The sequence below is a fragment of the Nylanderia fulva genome, unplaced genomic scaffold, assembly GCF_048542155.1.
Source record: "Nylanderia fulva isolate GAGA-0341 unplaced genomic scaffold, ASM4854215v1 Scaffold69, whole genome shotgun sequence".
In the NCBI taxonomy this organism is placed as follows: Eukaryota; Metazoa; Arthropoda; class Insecta; order Hymenoptera; family Formicidae; genus Nylanderia; species Nylanderia fulva.
In genome coordinates, this window is record NW_028190797.1 from 294,839 (window position 1) to 316,762 (window position 21,924).

At 30.1% G+C, this 21,924-nt stretch overlaps 1 protein-coding gene across 9 annotated transcripts; it reads left to right on the top strand.

Moving 5' to 3' along the window:
* On the top strand, nucleotides 1-20,556 carry Cln3 (CLN3 lysosomal/endosomal transmembrane protein, battenin). 9 transcript variants are annotated; one of them, XM_085488384.1, is made up of 11 exons: nucleotides 138-398; nucleotides 736-930; nucleotides 4,719-4,983; nucleotides 5,416-6,006; nucleotides 8,843-8,985; nucleotides 11,553-11,711; nucleotides 16,050-16,386; nucleotides 18,230-18,379; nucleotides 18,477-18,617; nucleotides 18,835-18,977; nucleotides 20,090-20,556. In XM_085488384.1, exons 4-10 carry the CDS (start codon nucleotides 5,827-5,829, stop codon nucleotides 18,973-18,975), a joined length of 1,251 nt encoding a protein of 416 aa, XP_085344510.1. In that variant the 5' UTR covers nucleotides 138-398; nucleotides 736-930; nucleotides 4,719-4,983; nucleotides 5,416-5,826; the 3' UTR covers nucleotides 18,976-18,977; nucleotides 20,090-20,556. The 9 variants fall into 9 exon arrangements, with proteins under 9 accessions (XP_085344512.1, XP_085344510.1, XP_085344509.1 ...); XM_085488383.1 differs by lacking the exon at nucleotides 20,090-20,556 and adding an exon at nucleotides 19,490-19,789; XM_085488378.1 differs by lacking the exon at nucleotides 20,090-20,556 and having other exon boundaries at nucleotides 138-355; nucleotides 18,835-19,789.
* Nucleotides 20,557-21,924: the final 1,368 nt, after the last annotated feature.

Here is a 21,924-nt window from a genome sequence, read left to right on the forward strand (position 1 = left end):
ATCAGCTCGATGGTCGGAGGCCGACTTAATAAGCGATCGTTCTTGTTGTGAATACTCTAAATACCTATTTTCAAACAAAGAAGTATTTCGTTACCAATATAGTCGAGTGGTTGCGCTTACGTCGGTATGTGTTGATTTCTCTCTCTTGTCGAGAATTTATACATTCCGAAAGTGGAACTCGTCGCGTCAACTACGAAATCGTTGCTTATCGCGCTGTCAAACTTTGACTGTAACTTTCATTGTTGTGAAAATCTTGAACATTCTGAGTATATATAATTTTACGTTATATATATACTATCCGAAAAATTGCAAAACTATATAGTTATATATATATATATAATCCCAGCAAACACCGGTATATAATTGTTACATTGCTATAATAAAACGGAATATAACAGGTAATATAACGTGTACGTTACATGTAACATCCATAATTGTAATTTCCCACTCATAGATGTAACATTTTAGTATAACATATATTACATTGTAGTTATATTGTAATTATATACCAAATAGCAGATTGATGTATTGATAAGTCAGTGCTATCTTGGGATATAGTATATAGGATATATGTAATATATGTAATATTAAAATGTTACATCTATGAGTGGAAAATTACAACTAACATATACGTTACATGTAAAAAGCTTGAATATACAACAATTATATACTGTGTTTGCTGGGATTATATACATATATACACATATATATAAAAATTGTCAATTTTTTGGATAGTAAGTGGAAAACATTCTTCGAACCTTCGAATGCTGCGAGAGATTTTGACAATCAGTTGTTTGAAATCGTGTGCTGTCGTCTCTGTGATGTTACGATGCTGTGATTTGTGTGTGATGAAAAATTATTATTGTATAAGAAATTTTTTGTGATATATGTCTCTCAATAGACTTTTCAAAATTAGATACAAATTTTATTGTGAGTATCCTATGTTTATTTAAGAATTATAAAAGCAAAATAAATATCTTTGTCGCACACATAAATATTTATTGAATTTTATAATAAGCTTTATATTGATTTTTGCATTTTGTAATATTTTTTTAAATTATTTTGCAGTTATCATATATATTTAGTAAGAATCTTTTATTTTTTATGTATATTATAAAATTATTATATCTCACACACATTTTCGATTATATCATTTTTAATTTAGAAAGTTGAGCTGTGTTCAAAAATTAACAGAGATTAGTACGCTTTTTCTCAAGTATTTTTTTAAATCTAACAATAAATTGTTCTTACAAACTCGATTATTGTGTTTAATCAATCAATAGGCTTTTGTTTCAAAAGATAAAAATAAAGATACATCTTTTTATTATTTCGTTTTAATTAACAAAATTTTTTGTAAATTTAACATATATAAGATAGGCAATAAGAGCCAAATCGCGGATGACAGTGCGTTATTCTAAACGAAACTAAATTTTTTCGTTAGAATTAAATACCTGTGCACAAGGCACCAAATTTTTACTTGGGCACGGCCAAGATATAAAATTGGAATAATCTCTACAAGAGATTTTTTAATTCCATGTATCCCCTATTCCCCCTAAAGAAATAAAGTGCGAGAGAAAAATATAGATCCGAAAGTCGCAGAATCGGGAAACTTATATATGTTAAATTTATATTTATATTACAGAGCCTAGTTAAACTCTTAAAATTTTTTGTGTTATATTATTAAATTAGAATAAATATTACACATATAATAAATATTACACATATTTTATGGATACATTATTGCATTAATTGATAATCGATCTTAGAATCGTAAATTAGAAATTTAGAATTAAATCATTTTTATTGCTTTTATCACATAATTTATTTAAAGTAATCGATTTAGACATCGATTTGGATTCAGTTAAAGTTTTACTTCTCGATGACGTCGATGTAAGGACAATGACATCGTTTATTTAACTGAATATCGTCGAAAGTGGGCCAAGATCAAAGGCAATCGACTGAATCGACTCGTTTAAAGCATCATGTCAATTACATATATCATTTGCGCAATGTGTCAAAAAGTGTTGGTGTTGTAATTGATTTAATTGATTGTTTAATAGTTTAATTGATTTTTTATTTATGGCGGATGCGAGTCGCGATAAGTTTTTGTGCACGAAATAGATATCAAAAACCAGAAATTATTGGTGCAGATCACCTTTGAAAATAAATAGGAAGAATATTACTATCGAGAATATTACACGATATAAAGATATAAAGAAAAATAATTATAATAAAAAAATACAATACAGTCTCGATAATAACGAATTATATTAAAGTGAATTTTTTTTAATATAAAGAAAAATAGAAAGAAAATTGAGGTTAAAATTGAGAGAGAGAAAGCTGCTAAAGTTTTGTTGTAAATCGATATAAAATTAATTAATATACCTTGTCATTTTATTTCTATTTATATTAAATAAGTTAAATTGAATAATATTAAATAAATTTGTTTTCAAGAAAATAACATTTTTATGCATTTTTTAAATATAATGTATTTATATATATAAATTTAATATTTATATATATAAATGTACATTTTTTTAAATAATATAATGTATATATTGTATATTATGGAAAGTGTACAACGCGAAATGCTAAATTCAACAAATAAAACACATGGTGAAACTTCTCTCGTGTCAATTCGTGCAAAACTATGTCATAACACCACGGACTTGTATACAGGTCTCGCAACTCGGTCGAATTACGAGTGGTGGGAGTGACTCCAAGATTGAAGGCATTTTTAACTTTTGATGTTTGCACTTGGCGTCGTTGCTATCGACGGATGTTGTAAAAAGTGCAAACAAAAGATAAACAAACTGCATAGTTCTTGGTTCTCGCTGTATACAAGACCGTGGATAACACTGACCTTGAAGAAATATAGAAAACATATATTTAACTCAATGGTTATGTTTGTGTTTGTGTGTGTGATAGCATTATACGTAAAGGTAATTACTGATGAATTTGTTGTAATATTTAAAAATTATGCAAAAAACCTAATAAATATATAAAAAAATAACACTCTTCTCTCGACCGTACTGGCAAATATTATTTATTCAATCACAACGTTTCGACCCTTCTTTGAGTCCTTATCAAGTGATCTAGATATACATAGACAAATATTAATACAATAAAAAACAAAATTACTTTACTAACAATATTACAAAATGATAAAAAGAAGCAAAACATACTAGTAAAAATAAAAATAAAATTATAATTTTAAGATGTCAAGAACGAACATATAGTGTCGGTTTGACAACACGTTAAGACTCTTAGACGAGTTACTGGAGAATAAATGACCTTTATTATTTTGTCGTAGATATTACTTAGATTGTCGGTATCCTTTTGCAAATTAATAGCGTTATTATTTTTCTTAATAAAAAACATTTCAGTGATTTCTCTTTTTCTTACGTGTTTTTCACTATGCAAATATAAAATAAATTCACTATGCACTATGCACTATGCACTATAAAAATATCGGATTTAATGTTGTTCATAATGTTCCTAAAAAACCGAATCATTTAATTACACTCGGCAAGGATAGACTGCCTACAGATAAAAAGACTGAAGTAGTTTACAAAATTAATTGTAATGATTGCAACGTGTCATACATCGGACAAACAAAGAGACATATATGTACACGTGTAAAGGAACATTTCAGCAACATCAAAATGCATTATTCGAGTAATTTATCAGTTATCAGCAAATATAAAATTGAATTCGATCACGATTTTGACTGGACTTCGCCTGTTATTTTACATAGTAAAAAACACGTAAGAAAAAGAGAAATCGCTGAAATGTTTTTTATTAAGAAAAATAATAACGCTATTAATTTGCAAAAGGATACCGACAATCTAAGTAATATCTACGACAAAATAATAAAGGTCGTTTAGTCTCTATAATAACTCGTCTAAGAGTCTTGACGTGTTGTCAAACCGACACTATGTTCGTTCTTGACATCTTAAAATTATAATTTTATTTTTATTTTTACAAGTATGTTTCGCTTCTTTTTATCATTTTGTAATATTGTTAGTAAAATAATTTTGTTTTTTATTGTATTAATATCTGTCTATGTATATCTAGATCACTTGATAAGGACTCAAAGAAGAGTCAAAACGTTGTAATTAAATAAATAATATTTGCCAGTACGGTCAAGAGAAGATTCTTACCTTTTTTTAAATTCTGTCTGGCGATTCTCAAATATCTACGTTTTTATTGTTAAGTGAATTAATTTTTTTATTGTATTAATTTCTGTACTGTATTTCTTCTCTATGTATATCTAGATCACTTGATAAGGACTTAAAGAAGGGTCGAAACGTTGTGATTTAATAAATAATATTTGCCAGTACGGTCGAGAGAAGAGTGTTACTTTTTTAAATTCTGTCTGGCGATTCTCAAATATCTACTAATAAATATATAAAAAATAAAATTTCTTTGCACGACATAATAATAAATATGTAAATTAATAATTTTAATAATTTTAATTATATAGTGAATTAGATATAGATATGTATATTATGTATATAGTATTGTGTATTACGTATTATGTATATAGCAATAATTCTCAATTCTATTTTTCTCGAATTATGTATATTGTTAATATAAAATTACATTAAATGCGCGCTAAATTCAAAGTGTTTTTTCTGAAATACTAATTCATTAGTAATTCGTTCTTTAATTTGTAATTTTAATTATTTTGCTCACGTTGATCTTCTCATTTACAGCTTGAGTCGGCGTCGTTTAATTATTCCAAAAATCCACTTGACTTGCACAGAAGAGTGTAAACTCTTTGCGTAGGCAAACGAAGAAGGAGCCATTTACAAGAAACATTACGTTAGAGCGAAAATCACTGAAGAGATCAGTCAATATAGAGCCTGTATACAATATTTAACAGGATATTTTCTATATTTATGAGCGAACAGAAGAAAAGAAAAAAGTGCTGCAAGAACTTGCTGCTATGTGTATATGAATGATTCATTAATAACGGAAGTATGTTAACTAAATGCTGATTACAAAAGGCCACTAATAGATTAATCAAAACCGTACTCTTATTTAATTGTGAGAAATTAAATAAGAGTACCCGTTTTTCATGACGAAAAAAATAATAATAAATTGTGATCTTTATAAGGTCTATTTCATATGATTTTATATGATCAATATCAAATGCAAGTTAAACTATCAATTTAAATTGATTATTATCATAAAAAAGTGAAGAAAATTTGTAATATGGAATTGATACATTTTTAATTAGATCTTTTTTTCTCATAATAAAAGGAACATTGAATTTGATGCTTAATTTTATTTTTGCGAATGATTTATTACTTACGATAATGAACATTAAATATTTTTTCAATTAACTTGAGAACAAAAACCATTGTTGCTGTTAAATATGAATATTACCTCTTTGTTATTATCTTTTAGCTACCAGCAACAATCCAAAAAGTTTCTCGAAGTTTTAACGATAGTAACTATCTGCTGTAGAAGTGCTCTTAAACGGACAATTAGCTGCAGTGAAGTTGTGGTGGGAGAAGCAGAAGTGGTATCTTTGCGATAGCAAAGGAGCAAGGAAAGCAAAAGATAGAAAAAGATAGAGAGAGCAAAAAAGAGAAAAAAACAGAAGATAGAAGAAAAGAAAGAGAAGGAAACGGACCTTCGCGAGTTCAACAGAGAAGCAGCAACGTAGAACCGATTTAGCATATTTTGTTTAGGGAGGGATAACGCCAAGGGATAAGGACAGTTAGTTGAGTAGCAAGAAGAGAGTTGGAATAAAGAAAGAATAACACTTGAAGAGAAAGATAAATACAATTTTCTTTCGAGACTAATCTTTTCAAAATGGATAAGAATAATTTGGATATACCTGATGGAAACACTTTTGATGAGGACGCTATTGCAAAGAAGACACGATGGCGCAATCTCGTGGCTTTCTGGATTCTGGGTCTGTGTAACAATTATGGCTACGTCGTGATGCTCAGCGCAGCTCATGATATCCTTGCTATCAAGTTCGGTGACAAGGTCAGTATAATGCTTCTTATGTTTCTTGTTTGTCAAAAATAGTAGACAGATTGAGGCTTAAGAGGATGCCGGAGTGACGGCCGAATTCCGATAGATTAGCACCACACATAAACATATGCACGTATATGCGTGTGTATATGTGTATACGTGCATACAGGGTTTGTCCGGAAAGTAATGCGTCGCATTTTTTTAAAAAAGAATTTATTGATCGCATAGGTAAAACAACTTAAAATTGTTCGAAGTATGACCCTTCTGCGTCAATACATTTTTGCCAACGCGATTTCCATGCGTCATAAGATTTCTGGAACTCCTTGACTGGGATGCTGTTCAGGGAGGCCGTCGAAGTAGCTTGTACGTTGTCAACCGACTCGAGCTGTTGTCCTTTGAGCTCCCTTTTCAGCCGAGGAAATAAAAAAAAGAAATTGGGATTATCTGCACAGAGTTGCTTGAGTTCTTCACAAACTTCCACTCGGTGTTGCTTTTGCGCATCGGTCAACACTCTGGGCACAAGTTTTGCGCAAATCTTCCGCATGGCCAAGTCTTCCGATACAATCTCGTGAACAATCGTTTTCGGCAAGTTCAATAATTCCGACATTAAGCGAACATTCATTCGACGGTCTGAATTCAATAATTGGCGCACACGAGTCACATTGTCGTCCGTTCGCGATGTTGACGGGCGTCCTGCGCGGGCCTCGTCGGCGACCTCCTTCCGACCTTCTCTAAACATCTTGTGCCATCTGTTTGACTGCGATTTGGAAAGGCAATCGTCCCCGAAAACTTTCTTGAGCATTTCAAAAGTTTCCAGCGGCGTCTTGTCCAGCTTCACGCAAAACTTTATCGCATAGCGTTGCTCTATCGTTCTCTCCATCACAAGTTCGACGCGACCACTAAGCAGAGGTTCACAGAATAAGCCGTCCTAACCCTCCAAGCGCATGGAAACAATTGAGCGACCTACCGTTGGAAAGCTAAGGGTACCCCCCTTCCTCCCCAACCGGTCCCATCGCTCTGCGATGTATAGTCGCGTCACAAAAAAATGCGACGCATTACTTTCCGGACAAACCCTGTATGTTTAGATATGTGTGGTACTGACCTATCGGAGTTCGGCCGTTACTCCGGCATCTGCCGTCCTGTTTTATCGATAAAACATTATTTTTGTGTAGTAGATATTAAACTGACTACACTGGCTGTCTATTAGATTTGTTAAACTATATTTATTGACGTTTCGACCATACGGGCTGTGGTCCTTTTCAAAATTACAATAGAAGCATTAATGAGTTACTGCATATCGTTATTAACATTTAAAAGTACGCTCCGGTGAGACTTAACTTAAGATCGGATGGTAAATTAACTGCGTTTCACTTGTGTCATCTTGCCACGACTGAGCACACTGTACACAAGTGAAACGCAGTTAATTTACCATCCGATCTTAAGTTAAGTCTCACCGGAGCGTACTTTTAAATGTTAATAACGATATGCAGTAACTCATTAATGCTTCTATTGTAATTTTGAAAAGGACCACAGCCCGTATGGTCGAAACGTCAATAAATATAGTTTAACAAATCTAATAGACAGCCAGTGTAGTCAGTTTAATATCTACTACCTTAGTATTTCATTCCTGGCGAACGAAATTAAATATTTTATTGTTATTATTTTTGTGCACCCTTTTCTTTTTATTGGTTGAATAGAATAATAAATGCTTTTTTGCAATAAAAGTACATATAGAAACAAAGCGCGAACTTATCGATTTTATATTAAATAATTTTTCATTTTTTAATTAAAAAAATCTTCTTGTTCTTAACATAAAATCCACCAATAAGAAAGGGGAATAGATATTATTTCCTGCCGTATAAATGTATTTTTAAGTCATTTTATAGCCTTCAATTTAAAAATTGATCTGATGACGATGAGAAATAATATTTGAAAATATAATATGTTAAAAGGATTCGCAAAAATTATTTCAGCAATTGAATTTGTCTTTTGATAGATCACAAAGCTTTTGCTAATCCAAATTTGAAAATACGATGCTTGCAAATATGTTAATTGTTAAAAAGATTATTGTTCTCTTGACACTTTTTAAGTATAAATATTTTTGATAATTAATAAAATGTAAATATTAATTTAAAATTAAGGAAACATTTTTATAATTGAAATAAATCCAAAGCAGTTATGCAAAAATAACTGAACTGACATAGACTTAATAATAGAAGATTGATGGACCAAAATGTCAATTGATAATATTTGGTTTTATGCAATATTCGCCGATGCGATTTTAACTGTTTGCGTAACAATCGATAAATTTTGTTGACTTATATAGATATTAATTTAATGAGTAATTAAATGTGCATTTTCGTGGAAAATTTTCTAATATGATAATATTAATAAACTGACACGAGAGAATAAAAGTCTGCTTTCTGATTTATGTTAAACTGATTACATCTAGATTTACGTCACAAATTAATTTATAAACATCCGCGCGCTAAAGATAACAAGAAATGATCTATCTATCTGGTAACGAGAGAAGTTGTTGCGTAATATTTATATCGTTCGATCAAATCCTTCACTAATATGAGAAAAACAATTTATTGATAAAGTAGTCTTAGCAAGAGATTATCATTACACAAGCAATAATTAAAATTAAATTGAAAAAAGAGATAAAATGAGATTGAATACATTAAATAAAACAATAAATACAATATATTTTTAAAAAGAGAGAAAAAATGAGATTTGTAAAACATATACTGATGTAGAATTTTGACATAAAAAGATTTGTTTATATTTTGAATAAGAATATTTGCAACTAAATTGTTATTGTTTTTATTTTGTTCTTTTTTTCTAGGATACCACATCACAGACAAATAGCACAAATACGACAGGGATGCGCACGTGCAATACAGTTTCAACCGGTGCCATACTTTTGGCAGATATTCTACCAGCGCTGGCGATTAAGTTGACGGCACCATTTTTGCCGTTTCTAGTACAGTGAGTATTCATATTTTTCTGTTTTTTGTGTCAAAGTGTTACAAAGTGAGCACTATTTTTATTAGTGATTAATTGGAATTGGTATACAATATAACTCTGCTTCCATTATTTGACTTCCAATAATTTTGAATGCGTGGTCACTATAAATTTGTCATGAGAAAAGTTACAAAAAGTAGGTGTTTAAAAAAATTAGAGTTTCATTAAAAAATATAAAGTTGAGCTTTATTTCACCTTGACATTCTATCCGAAGGTCAAAGCAATGTCCCTTTTATGGTTTCACTGTACGTTCCTTTTGAAACTCAACAACTTTTGTCTAAAACATTTCTTCTTAAATAAAAACGTAGATATTTGAGAATCGCCAGACAGAATTTAAAAAAAGGTAAGAATCTTCTCTCGACCGTACTGGCAAATATTATTTATTAAATCACAACGTTTCGACCCTTCTTTGAGTCTTTATCAAGTGATAGAGAAGAAATACAGTACAGAAATTAATACAATAAAAAAATTACTTTACTTAACAATATTACAAAATGATAAAAAAAAGCGAAACATACTTGTAAAAATAAAGATTAAATTATAATTTTAAGATGTCAAGAACGAACATAGTGTCGTCAGTTTGACAACACGTCAAGACTCTTAGACGAGTTACTGGAGAATAAACGACCTTTATTATTTTGTCGTAGATATTACTTAGATTGTCGATATCCTTTTGCCAATTAATAGCGTTATTATTTGTCTTAATAAAAAACATTTCAGCAATTTCTCTTTTTCTTACGTGTTTTTCACTATGCAAAATAACAGGCGAAGTCCAGTCAAAATCGTGATCGAATTCAATTTTATGTTTACTGATAACTGATAAATTACTCGAATGCATTTTGATGTTGCTGAAATGTTCCTTTACACGTGTACATAGATGTCTCTTTGTTTGTCCAATGTATGACACGTTGCAATCATTACAATTAATTTCGTAAATTACTTCAGTCTTTTTATCTGTAGGCAGTCTATCCTTGCCATTTCTTCTTAAATTGCTTCTTAGTTTTCTTCATAATAACGTTTATACATATATTTTAATCTTCTTGGGGTTATAAAGTGCATTTTTGCAAGAAATGTACCTGAACGTTTAACAATATATCTCTTTCTTTTTCTTCTTCTTCTTATGTTACGGTTCCACTATTCGACCTTTTGGGATGTTAATGTCCAGTATTTCTTCCATCTTTTTGGTGGCTTTTCTGTGTGGTCGCTTAATATTTGGTTTTTCTAATCCCATTTGGCTAATCTCTCGGGTTCTATGCGGTTTTCTATATGATCTCCCCATTCACTACGTCTTTATCTTACCCATCTTAGCACATCCTGTATTTTACACTCATCTCTAATGGTTGCTCTTCTTATTTGATCGCGTAGGCTGATTCCTTGTGTTGTACGTAGGATAGACCGGGGTTAGTTGAGCCACTTTTTGTTTAAAGTCATATAAATATTTATCTATTAGATTTATAGTATAAAAATGAAGATTATATCAAATGAAAGGCTTGACATGTGAGCTCTTATATTATAACACAAAAAATTTTAAACATGTAATCACAACAAAGGAGAAACGTCTCAAATGACGGCAGAACAAGTGGCTGAACGTGCCCCACTAGTGGGGTAAGTTGAGACAGCGTGTGGGGTAAGTTGGTCAATGAGCTGAAAAACTGAAATTAGATAGGAAATCATTGAAAAATAATTATATTATTAAATAATTTTAATGAAATTAACTCTTTACATTATTATAATGTGATTTAAATTTTTCCATATATCTGGATAAAGTCATTCTTGAAGTTGTTCCTGTGTTGTAGAAGCTCTATTTGTCTTTTGCTTATATGTACACATTCTAAAATAAATAAACAGCAAAATTAATATTTAAATTAATACATTATTTAACTATGTATGTGGGGTAAGTTGGGCTACTGTCACAACTAGCCCCGTCTATGAATTTTTCAATATATATCTTTATAACTCGCATATTGTTTAAAAATATGCAATTTGTACAATAGCTTTAAAAAATATAATAATAACAAATATTAAAATTACTTATTTCAATTTTTTCTACCCTCTCGTTAAAACGTTTGAGACCAAACGTTAACAAGAGGGTAGAAAACGACCAAAACTCAGTAACGACAAAAAGTTCACAAACAAGGTATAAAAACACATATGTCGTGTGTCCGTCCATCTCAAGTGACTAAACGCGACTAAACTCGGTGCGCGATATCGCATCGTTATAAAACGCTCTTGCACGTGCAAGCTCGTTCCTGTACGCATCTTTGTTTCTGAATAACAGCCATTGATCTACTTGCCCCATGGCTCAAGTAGCCCCGGTCTACCCTATATTTCGTTCATTATAACGTTAAAAAGTGTCGAACTCAGACTGGTAAAAAAACACTTTTGTTTAAATTTCACCTGTTTGATAAAGATCATATAAGGCTGGGAGCTGACAACTCGGAACTTCGTATAAAGCTTCCGCGATTGTGTAAGCGACCGAATCCCAACTATCAGTCAAAATCCTAATTGATTAATTGACTCGTTAATTACAGTGCTCGACTGGCTACCTGTGTGTTATTTTCCGCTGCAGGATTTCTCATGGTATCGTTGGGTACTGTTGAATGGCTCGCCATTCTGGGTGTCGTCATAACATCGATCTCCTCCGGTTTGGGTGAAGTCACATTGCTTAGTTATAGTAATCAGTTTTCCAAGTAAGTACATTGCAAATCACTTGTTTAACTTTATTTTTATTATAACATTAAGTATTTATGGTAGATGCTTATCTTTTGGTTCATCATTGTTTATTAAATTTGAAATTGATTATACAGAGTGGGTCAATAACTATTAGGACCTTAAATATCTTCGAATTTATGAGGCCCAGAGGAAGATTTGTGTAACAAAAATTGCACGGTACGAAGGGGGCTATCATATGGCGATAATAATTTTTGTCCAGGTGGAGGCGCTTTGGAGATACCAAGGTTATCTTCATTTTTTTAAATGGATCCAATATGTTTTTTTTCTATAATATGATAGAGGAACTCGAAACAAGTTCAGAACTCACGACACAAGATCATTGAACAAGATATAAAGTAAAGAAAAATTGATAGAAATACATTTCTATTATTAAATAAAATTCACGTTTACAAAAGATGTTCGAACGGATACATCGTGCATGATTGATTGACTTTTATTTTTATTTTATTTTAATCTTATTTTTTAATCCATTTTCATGTCTAGTTTATCCTGAGAACTTGCTCAAATGTCTTTCAGCAGTGACAATAGTATTCACGTATTATGACTTCAATGTAAACAAACACTCTTTGAAGCATATCTTAATAAGTTCACCGTAGTAGAATCCAGTCTTGCATCGATAATAATGGCTATCACTTTGAACATCTTTTGTAAAGATCACTGCTGAAAGGCATCTGAGCAAGTTCTCAGGATAAATTAAACATGAAAATAAGTTGAAATAAGATTAAAATAAAATGAAAATAAAAGTCAGTCAATCATGCACGATGTATCCGTTCGAACATCTTTTGTAAACGTGAACTTTATTTAATAATAAAAATGTATTTCTATCGATTTTTCTTTACTTTAAATCTTGTTCAATGATCTTGTGTCGTGAGTTCTGAACTTGTTTCGAATTCCTCTATCATATTATAGAAAAAAAACATATCGGATCCATTTAAAAAAATGAAGATGACCTTGGTATCTCCGAAGCGTCTCCACCTGGACAAAAATTATTATCGCCATAAGATAGCCCCCTTTGTACCGTGCAATTTTTGTTACACAAATCTTTCTCTGGGCCTCATAGATTCGAAGATATTTAAGGTCCTAATAGTTATTGCCCCACCCTGTATAGTTTAATAAAAAAAAGATTAATTACATATATTTAATGTAGTTTTTTTGACACTGATATGATTTCGAATTTTTAAATTATTTGATCAAAAAAATTTTTAATTATTTTAAAAATAAAAAATAAAAATATTAATAAAAAATCTGACAGTTTTGTAAATTTTGATTTTACTATTCTGTTAATTTTGTTATATAATTTTGACATTGAATTTGTATTCTGCAATCGGAAAAATTTTTAAGTTTATAAATTAAAAATATATTTTGTTTTTAAAAATAATCTAATTCACAATTTTAGCATAATAAATCAATTAAGAGTTTAACTAGGCTCTGTAATATATAAATATAAATTTAACATATATAAGATAGGCAATAAGAGCCAAATCGCGGATGACAGTGCGTTATTCTAAACGAAACTAAATTTTTTCGTTAGAATTAAATACCTGTGCACAAGGCAGGTATTTAATTCTAACGAAAAAATTTTAGTTTCGTTTAGAATAACGCACTGTCATCCGCGATTTGGCTCTTATTGCCTACCTTATATATGTTAAATTTATATTTATATATTACAGAGCCTAGTTAAACTCTTAATTTATACACGCTGGCTTAAAAGGCGTTTATTTACCAACATTAATATATATAACAGAGAAAAGTATAGAATCGAAAGGATCTGAATAGCTCAGTTGGAAGAGCAGTCGCCCGGCAAGCGAAAGGTCTCGGGTTCGATTCCCGATTCTGCGACTTTCGGATCTATATTTTTCTCTCGCACTTTATTTCTTTAGGGGGAATAGGGGATACATGGAATTAAAAATCTCTTGTAGAGATTATTCCAATTTTATATCTTGGCCGTGTCCAAGTAAAAATTTGGTGCCTTGTGCACAGGTATTTAATTCTAACGAAAAAATTTAGTTTCGTTTAGAATAACGCACTGTCATCCGCGATTTGGCTCTTATTGCCTATCTTATATATGTTAAATTTATATTTATATATTACAGAGCCTAGTTAAACTCTTAATTTATACACGCTGGCTTAAAAGGCGTTTATTTACCAACATTAATATATATAACAGAGAAAAGTATAGAATCGAAAGGATCTGAATAGCTCAGTTGGAAGAGCAGTCGCCCGGCAAGCGAAAGGTCTCGGGTTCGATTCCCGATTCTGCGACTTTCGGATCTATATTTTTCTCTCGCACTTTATTTCTTTAGGGGGAATAGGGGATACATGGAATTAAAAATCTCTTGTAGAGATTATTCCAATTTTATATCTTGGCCGTGTCCAAGTAAAAATTTGGTGCCTTGTGCACAGGTATTTAATTCTAACGAAAAAATTTAGTTTCGTTTAGAATAACGCACTGTCATCCGCGATTTGGCTCTTATTGCCTATCTTATATATGTTAAATTTATATTTATATATTACAGAGCCTAGTTAAACTCTTAATTTATACACGCTGGCTTAAAAGGCGTTTATTTACCAACATTAATATATATAACAGAGAAAAGTATAGAATCGAAAGGATCTGAATAGCTCAGTTGGAAGAGCAGTCGCCCGGCAAGCGAAAGGTCTCGGGTTCGATTCCCGATTCTGCGACTTTCGGATCTATATTTTTCTCTCGCACTTTATTTCTTTAGGGGGAATAGGGGATACATGGAATTAAAAATCTCTTGTAGAGATTATTCCAATTTTATATCTTGGCCGTGTCCAAGTAAAAATTTGGTGCCTTGTGCACAGGTATTTAATTCTAACGAAAAAATTTAGTTTCGTTTAGAATAACGCACTGTCATCCGCGATTTGGCTCTTATTGCCTATCTTATATATGTTAAATTTATATTTATAATAAATCAAGTTTAATCATGAATATCTCAATCATAATTTATATATAACCCGAGGAGAACAGAAAAGTCAAATTAGCGTCAATTTGACGTCATATTGACTAAATTTGACGTCATATTGAGCAAAAAATGACAAATTTAGTCAATATGACGTCATTTTGACTTTTCTGTTCTCCTTGGGAATATATTAATATTAATTCAATATTTAATACTGATGTAATAAAATTTTACAAGCATGTCATACGTGTAGTATAGCTATGAATTAGCATTGAAATAAAATACATTACAAAATTAAAGTAAAATACATTAAAATAGCTTTATTTCGCAATTTTAATCACAAATTTTTCAAATATATATGATTTAATAGAGTAAATAAGTAAATAAAAGGCCGGAATTACATGTAATATAAAAATAAAATGATCATTCTTTTTCTTGTGTTTAAAAAAATTATTTTTGTATTACACGTGCAGGCAATGTGGCACTTTCGGTGCATGTTTTCTGTGCCGAAAGCGGCCGATTTTCCCCGCCGTTATCTAGCGGCGACGCGGTGAGTGAATAAGCCGGTTTCAACGCCATTATCTACGGCTGAGCCGCGTTAAAAGTCATTGTATACGGCTCAAGCCGTAGGAAATGTATTGAAACCGGCTATTCCCCCACCGTGTCCGCGGCAAGATGGCGGCGTGCAATTCGGCCGCCTCGCGCACAGAAAACGCGCCGAAACAGCCACTTTGCCTGCACTTGCAATACAAAATAGTATGTGTATCAAGTGCGGATTGACAATTGTTCACCAATTGTCAACTTTCCGCACTTGATACACAATATACTATTAACTGTTATTTGAATATATATGTATAACATAATTTTAAGATAAACTATCTTAATAGACATTTTTTCTGTTCTGAATAGCATGTTTAAATGATCGTTACGTGCTGCGACGATTATATTTTCAGGATAATAAAAAAGTATTGATATTTAGACAGCTGTGACAAAAAATAATGATAAGATAATGCATGCGTGGTTCTTTAAAATTTCTTAAAGTGTTTCAAAATGTAATATATTCTATCGTGAGCGACTGACATATGTAAAAATAAAAGTTAGATAAAAGATGCGCATATATATATATATATATATATATATATATATATATATATATAATAAATATATATTATATATGTCGTATATATAAATTCAGATGTAATTTAATAATAAAAATATGGAAATTAAAATATAAATTAAATATTAGTTTAATATTTTATGTTAATATTTTTTATTTTTTAATAAAAAAAATTTTATATTTTAATTTATTTTTATCAATTTCTTAGCTAGTGATAAATTTAGAACGTTGTAGTAAATAAAAAGTTCTTGCAGACAAGTGATTTCGACATGGTCATCGGGAACAGGCGGTGCAGGAGTAATCGGTGCTTTATCTTATGCTGGTCTCGCTATGATACTATCTATAGAGAACACATTGTTGGTCATGTTAATTGTGCCACTCTTGCAAGCAATCACGTTCTGGTTTATCCTCAAACATCCATCGCACACCAGAATATCAATTATCAAGACCGGTGTCGAAAGTCAAGAACAAATCATCAAAGTTCCCGAGAAGAGCTTCAAGGACAAGATCAATTTAATGCCTGGCTTGCTGAAGTACATGATACCGCTCGGACTAGTTTATCTTTTTGAATATTTCATTAATCAAGGCCTGGTAAACAATATTTCACTACATTCTCTTAACCCAGTAAACATTATTGAAAGGATAAACTCTAAAAGAACTTTTTGAAGACTTAATTAATTTTTCTTAGAAATGATATCAATAAGTTATCTTTTTATAAGATATCTTTTAGAATAGTTTTCTTTATGATGTCTTTTCATAGATATCTTTAGTGTCTTTAGCAAGCGTGCTATTTTACGAACGCCACAGAAGCGCAAGAGACTTTAAAATAACATTTACATTCGTTGATATTAATGTTTTTAAAGTAAACTTTCTTTTCTTAAATTATAAATATATATATATATATATATATATATATGTATATTATTAAATATGTATTTATTTGAGCCATAGAACTTAATATAGATATGGAAGAGGAATATAGGAAGCGCAAAACTGTGTTCAAGATGACTTTTTCTCAAAATGCGCATGAGCAGTTGCTGAAATATGTCATCTTAGACGTTTCTATTCTCCTTCCATATTTAGAAGTTCTATATATGATTTAAGCATAAAATAGCGATATTATATTTTTATATATCTATATTCAACCAAAGAAATTGGATTATGTGTGCAAAAAGCACGTTATATATAATTATAAAGTTTTTTTATTCAAATATAAGTCTATAGGAATTTTAAAATCTGTTTATTAATTCTCAGGATCGGGTTTTAAGGTCAGGGTCAGGATTTAGGATGTCTACAGACTTTTTAAAAAAGAATTTGTATGATTACAATAATGTCCCAGCAAACATAGTATATAAATGTTATATACTTAAGCATGTTACATGTAACGTATATGTTAGTTGTAATTTCCCACTCATAGATGTAACATTTTTAATATTACATATATTACATTGTAGTTATATTGTCATTATATTTCAAGATAGCACTGACTTATCAATACATCAATGTGCTATTTGGTATATAATTACAATATAACTACAATGTAATATATGTTATACTAAAATGTTACATCTATGAGTGGGAAATTACAACTAACATGGATGTTACATGTAACGTACACGTTATATTACCTGTTATATTCCGTTATATTACCGATATATAACTGTTACATTGCTATAATAAAACGGAATGTAACAGATAATATAACGTGTACGTTACATGTAACATCCATGTTAGTTGTAAATTTCCCACTCATAGATGTAACATTTTTAATATAACATATATTACATTGTAGTTATATTATATACCAAATAGCACATTGATGTATTGATAAGTCAGTGCTATTTTGGGATATAATGACAATATAACTACAATGTAATATATGTTATATTAAAAATGTTACATCTATGAGTGGGAAATTACAACTAACATATACGTTATATGTAACATGCTTGATGTATATAACATTTATATACCGTGTTTGCTGGAAATATTACCATTTTGATGGTGTTTTTAGAAATCCGACTCTTAAACTTTTGAGTATTTTACGAATTAAGTGCTTTATTTTTTTTATAATATATATTGCTCATTGGGAAACTATATCTTAAACCGATAAAAGTATTTGCTAATTTTATTTAAATCTATTTTTGTATTTATTAAATTATCTCTTCTTTTCTTTCTGTTAGTATTAATTATATGATAATCATGGAGTTATGTTGTTATTGAAAAGATAAATTAATTTATTTGTATTTGAAAGGAGAAGAGATATGTAGAGAAATTACATCGTTAAGCATTATATTTATGAAATAATATTGCTAAAATAAAAGATGCTTTTATAGCATCTATCACGTTTATACATATATAGGTTCTATAGTTATAAAAATTTATAAAAAAATCTGTATCAACCGAACTTCTAAAGTGAGTGATATGTTTATAGTACGAGCTCATCGAATTTGACGGTATTTGGTTGAAACAACATGAACAATACAGATGGCTCCAAGCGGATTACCAGATAGGTGTATTTCTCTCCAGATCATCGGTAAACATAGTTACGATTGACAGAATTTGGATTTTGTCCCTATTACAGGTGATTACATAAACTAATATTCCATTAGATTTGATAAAAATACGAATTATATGTAGTCTTTATGAAATTTATTCTAAAAATTGATTATTCTTTTCAGTTCTTTAACGTCATAATTCTTCTGTTTGAAACTATATACTATTATATACCAAATATATGGATCGTTTTTGGCCTTGTTATGTGGGAGGGTCTACTTGGAGGCGGGGCGTATGTGAACACTTTCTTTCGGATGTCATCTGAGGTAATAAAGCTATTATAAAATAAAATTACATTATATTAAAAAATATATAAATCTAAAAATATAAAATGAAATCAATAAAATATGTTTTAAATTAAAATTTTAATTCATTCATTTAATTTATATGTTTAAAGTTTTAAATTAAACAAAAATAATTTTATCACACTATCTATCTGGAGATTTATTTTTTTACGATAATGTAAAATTGATTTGCTTGTAGATTCCAAAAGCGGATCGTGAGGCCTCTCTTGGAATCGCGACAATGTCGGACTCAATCGGAATCGCATTGGCCGGTTGGTTGTCCATGCCAGTCCACAATGCTATTTGCAAACTGCCGCAGCCAAAGAGATTAGATAGCTAAAGGTATCGCGAAGATTTTCTCTCTTATTCATCACAAAGTAATAATAAAGCTTCTACGTGCAGAATTTTATTTTAAAGTTCCTTAATATAACATGTCGGTGCTTAGAGAGTTGAAGATACGATTCGTATGTTATTTATATAGTATTAAAAGTATATATATTATATGTAGACTAAACATAAGTTTCTTTATGTGATTGTGATCTTTTAAATCACAAGAAAGCGATAATAAATCGTATCGCTTTATAGTGCGATTTATAGTGCGAGCGTTTACGAAGTCTGTGAACTTTCGAAAAAACTAACGTTAAAAAAGAATATATAAATTATCCAAAGATGTATAAATTTTTATCGTTATTTATATCAATTTTTACTGTATTATAAAAATACTTACAAAAAATACCTCATTTTCTAAATTAAAAAAAATTTTCTCGTTATCTCTATTTCTCTATACATATATGATAGTTAGCTGCTGTTAGCTACATTTCTCTTCACTACCTAATAATGAAAAAACTATATAGGAAAGCACGACGATGGTGGACAAAAACAATTTTCGTAAATCGCAAAGTGTACAAGTTTATTACGCGGCTAAAAGTTTCATCTGTTCGAGGATAGTCCAAAAATATCAAGGATATGTCGCTAGTTGAGTTTGAGTATCTGATAAATATGTTGGGAAAGCAGAAAAGACATCACATAGAAAAGCAATATCTGTGCAAAGATTAGCCATAACTTTGCACTTTTTGGCAATTGCCGATTCTTATGCAAGTTCATATGCAAAGTATCTGTCTAAAATTTCCAAATAAACAATCAGTAAAATCGTCCTCGAAGTTTATTCCACTTTTGCAGATAAACTTAAACATTACATTCAGGTATATAATTGAAATATACTTACCGTCTTTAATATTATATATTTTACATCTTTTAATAACTATAACGTTTAAGGTATAAAGAGAAATAAAGTTTAAGACTTAAACTAAAATTAATGTTGAAAATTATGCAATTAAATATAAAAACATTGACTGAATACATTTTATAAAATTGTTAATAAAGTTGATAACAATTCATACACAAAATTTTAATTTTTAAAAAAATTTTAAATATATAAGTATATGTATTTACAGCATCTCAGTTATGTTAAAGCTGTCCTTTCATAACATCCCAGCAAACACCGATATATAATTGTTACATTGCTATAATAAAACGGAATATAACAGGTAATATAACGTGTACGTTACATGTAACATCCATGTTAGTTGTAATTTCCCACTCATAGATGTAACATTTTAATATAACATATATTACATTGTAGTTATATTGTCATTATATACCAAATAGCACATTGATGTATTGATAAGTCAATGCTATCTTGGGATATAATGACAATATAACTACAATGTAATATATGTAATATTAAAAATGTTACATCTATGAGTGGGAAATTACAACTAACATATACGTTACATGTAACATGCTTAAGTATATAACATTTATATACTGTGTTTGCTGGGATAGTACTATGGCTGAAGAAGAAATCTAGAAACATTTTTGTATACTCAAAGAATGTAGTAATGAAAGTACTGAAATAAGATATAGATTTGTTTTAATATTTTTTTAAAATAATTGATTTCTCTCTCTCATTCTCTTCCCCCCAATTCCTCCCTCTCTTTTGCCCCTCCCGCTAACCCCTTACTCTCTCTCTGATATTTATTTAGAACAAGTTTATCATTAAAGATGTTGGAAATTATTTATGCCAAATATATAGCCGGATTATAAGTTCAATTTGCGTTTCTTTTATAAATTGAATTTTTCCGGAGAGAGAAATGTATACTATTAAAAGTAATATTCTATTAATATCTTGCAAAAGTTTATGAGATCAAAATCTCTATGGTGCACCTACATTGCAATATACCCAGCAAACGCAGTATATAAATGTTATATACTTAAGCATGTTACATGTAACGTATATGTTAGTTGTAATTTCCCACTCATAGATGTAACATTTTTAATATTACATATATTACATTGTAGTTATATTGTCATTATATCCCAAGATAGCACTGACTTATCAATATATCAATGTGCTATTTGGTATATAATTACAATATAACTACAATGTAATATATGTTATATTAAAATGTTACATCTATGAGTGGGAAATTACAACTAACATGGATGTTACATGTAACGTACACGTTATATTGCCTGTTATATTCCGTTTTATTATAGCCATGTAACAATTATATATCGGTGTTTGCTGGGATCTATAAAAAGTCTGAACTTTAAAACTTAAAGAATTTAAACAATTTGACGTATAAGACGGGCAACAAGAGCCAAATCGCGGATGACAATGCGTTATCCTAACGAAACTAAATAATTTTTCCGTTAGAATTAAATACCGGTGCACAAGACACCAAATTTTACTTGGACACGGCCAAGATTTTAAATATGAAATAATCTCATATTTTGAGATTTAATTTCAATACCCCTTTTAACCCCCCTACGGAAAATAAATAAATGAATGCAAGAGAAAAATATAGATCCGAAAATTTCCGCGATTTGGCTCTTGTTGCCCGTCTTATACGTTAAATTTATATTTATATTACAGAGCCTTGTTAAAACTCTTATATTAAACAATTTGTTTCTAAGTCATCCATTACTAAGTCAGCTAATATCGGTGATAGAGGGGATCCCATAGAGCTTCCATAAATCTGTTCATAGTACTGCTCATTAAATTGAAAACTAGTTGAAGTAAGTATTACATCAATAGCGTATAGAAACTGTTACAAATTAAATTTAGTTCTTAAACTTATGTCACTCCAACGATTTTCAATTGCAGAAAAAACTAAATCTTTTGGCATATTCGTAAACAACGAACAAACATCCAAGGAAATCATTACGTCATCGTCATTAACCCTTGTATTCTTAATAATATTTACAAACGTCCAACCATCTTTAA

What these genes read in the sequence shown, in the direction of transcription:
- Cln3 (XM_085488386.1), top strand. Translation starts at nt 5,827, where the DNA reads ATGGATAAGAATAATTTGGATATACCTGATGGAAACACTTTTGATGAG. An exon ending in TTTTTGCCGTTTCTAGTACA is followed by an intron (nt 8,986 to 11,552) that starts GTGAGTATTCAT and finishes CGTTAATTACAG; the next exon opens with TGCTCGACTGGCTACCTGTG. An exon ending in GGATTTTGTCCCTATTACAG is followed by an intron (nt 18,380 to 18,476) that starts GTGATTACATAA and finishes TATTCTTTTCAG; the next exon opens with TTCTTTAACGTCATAATTCT.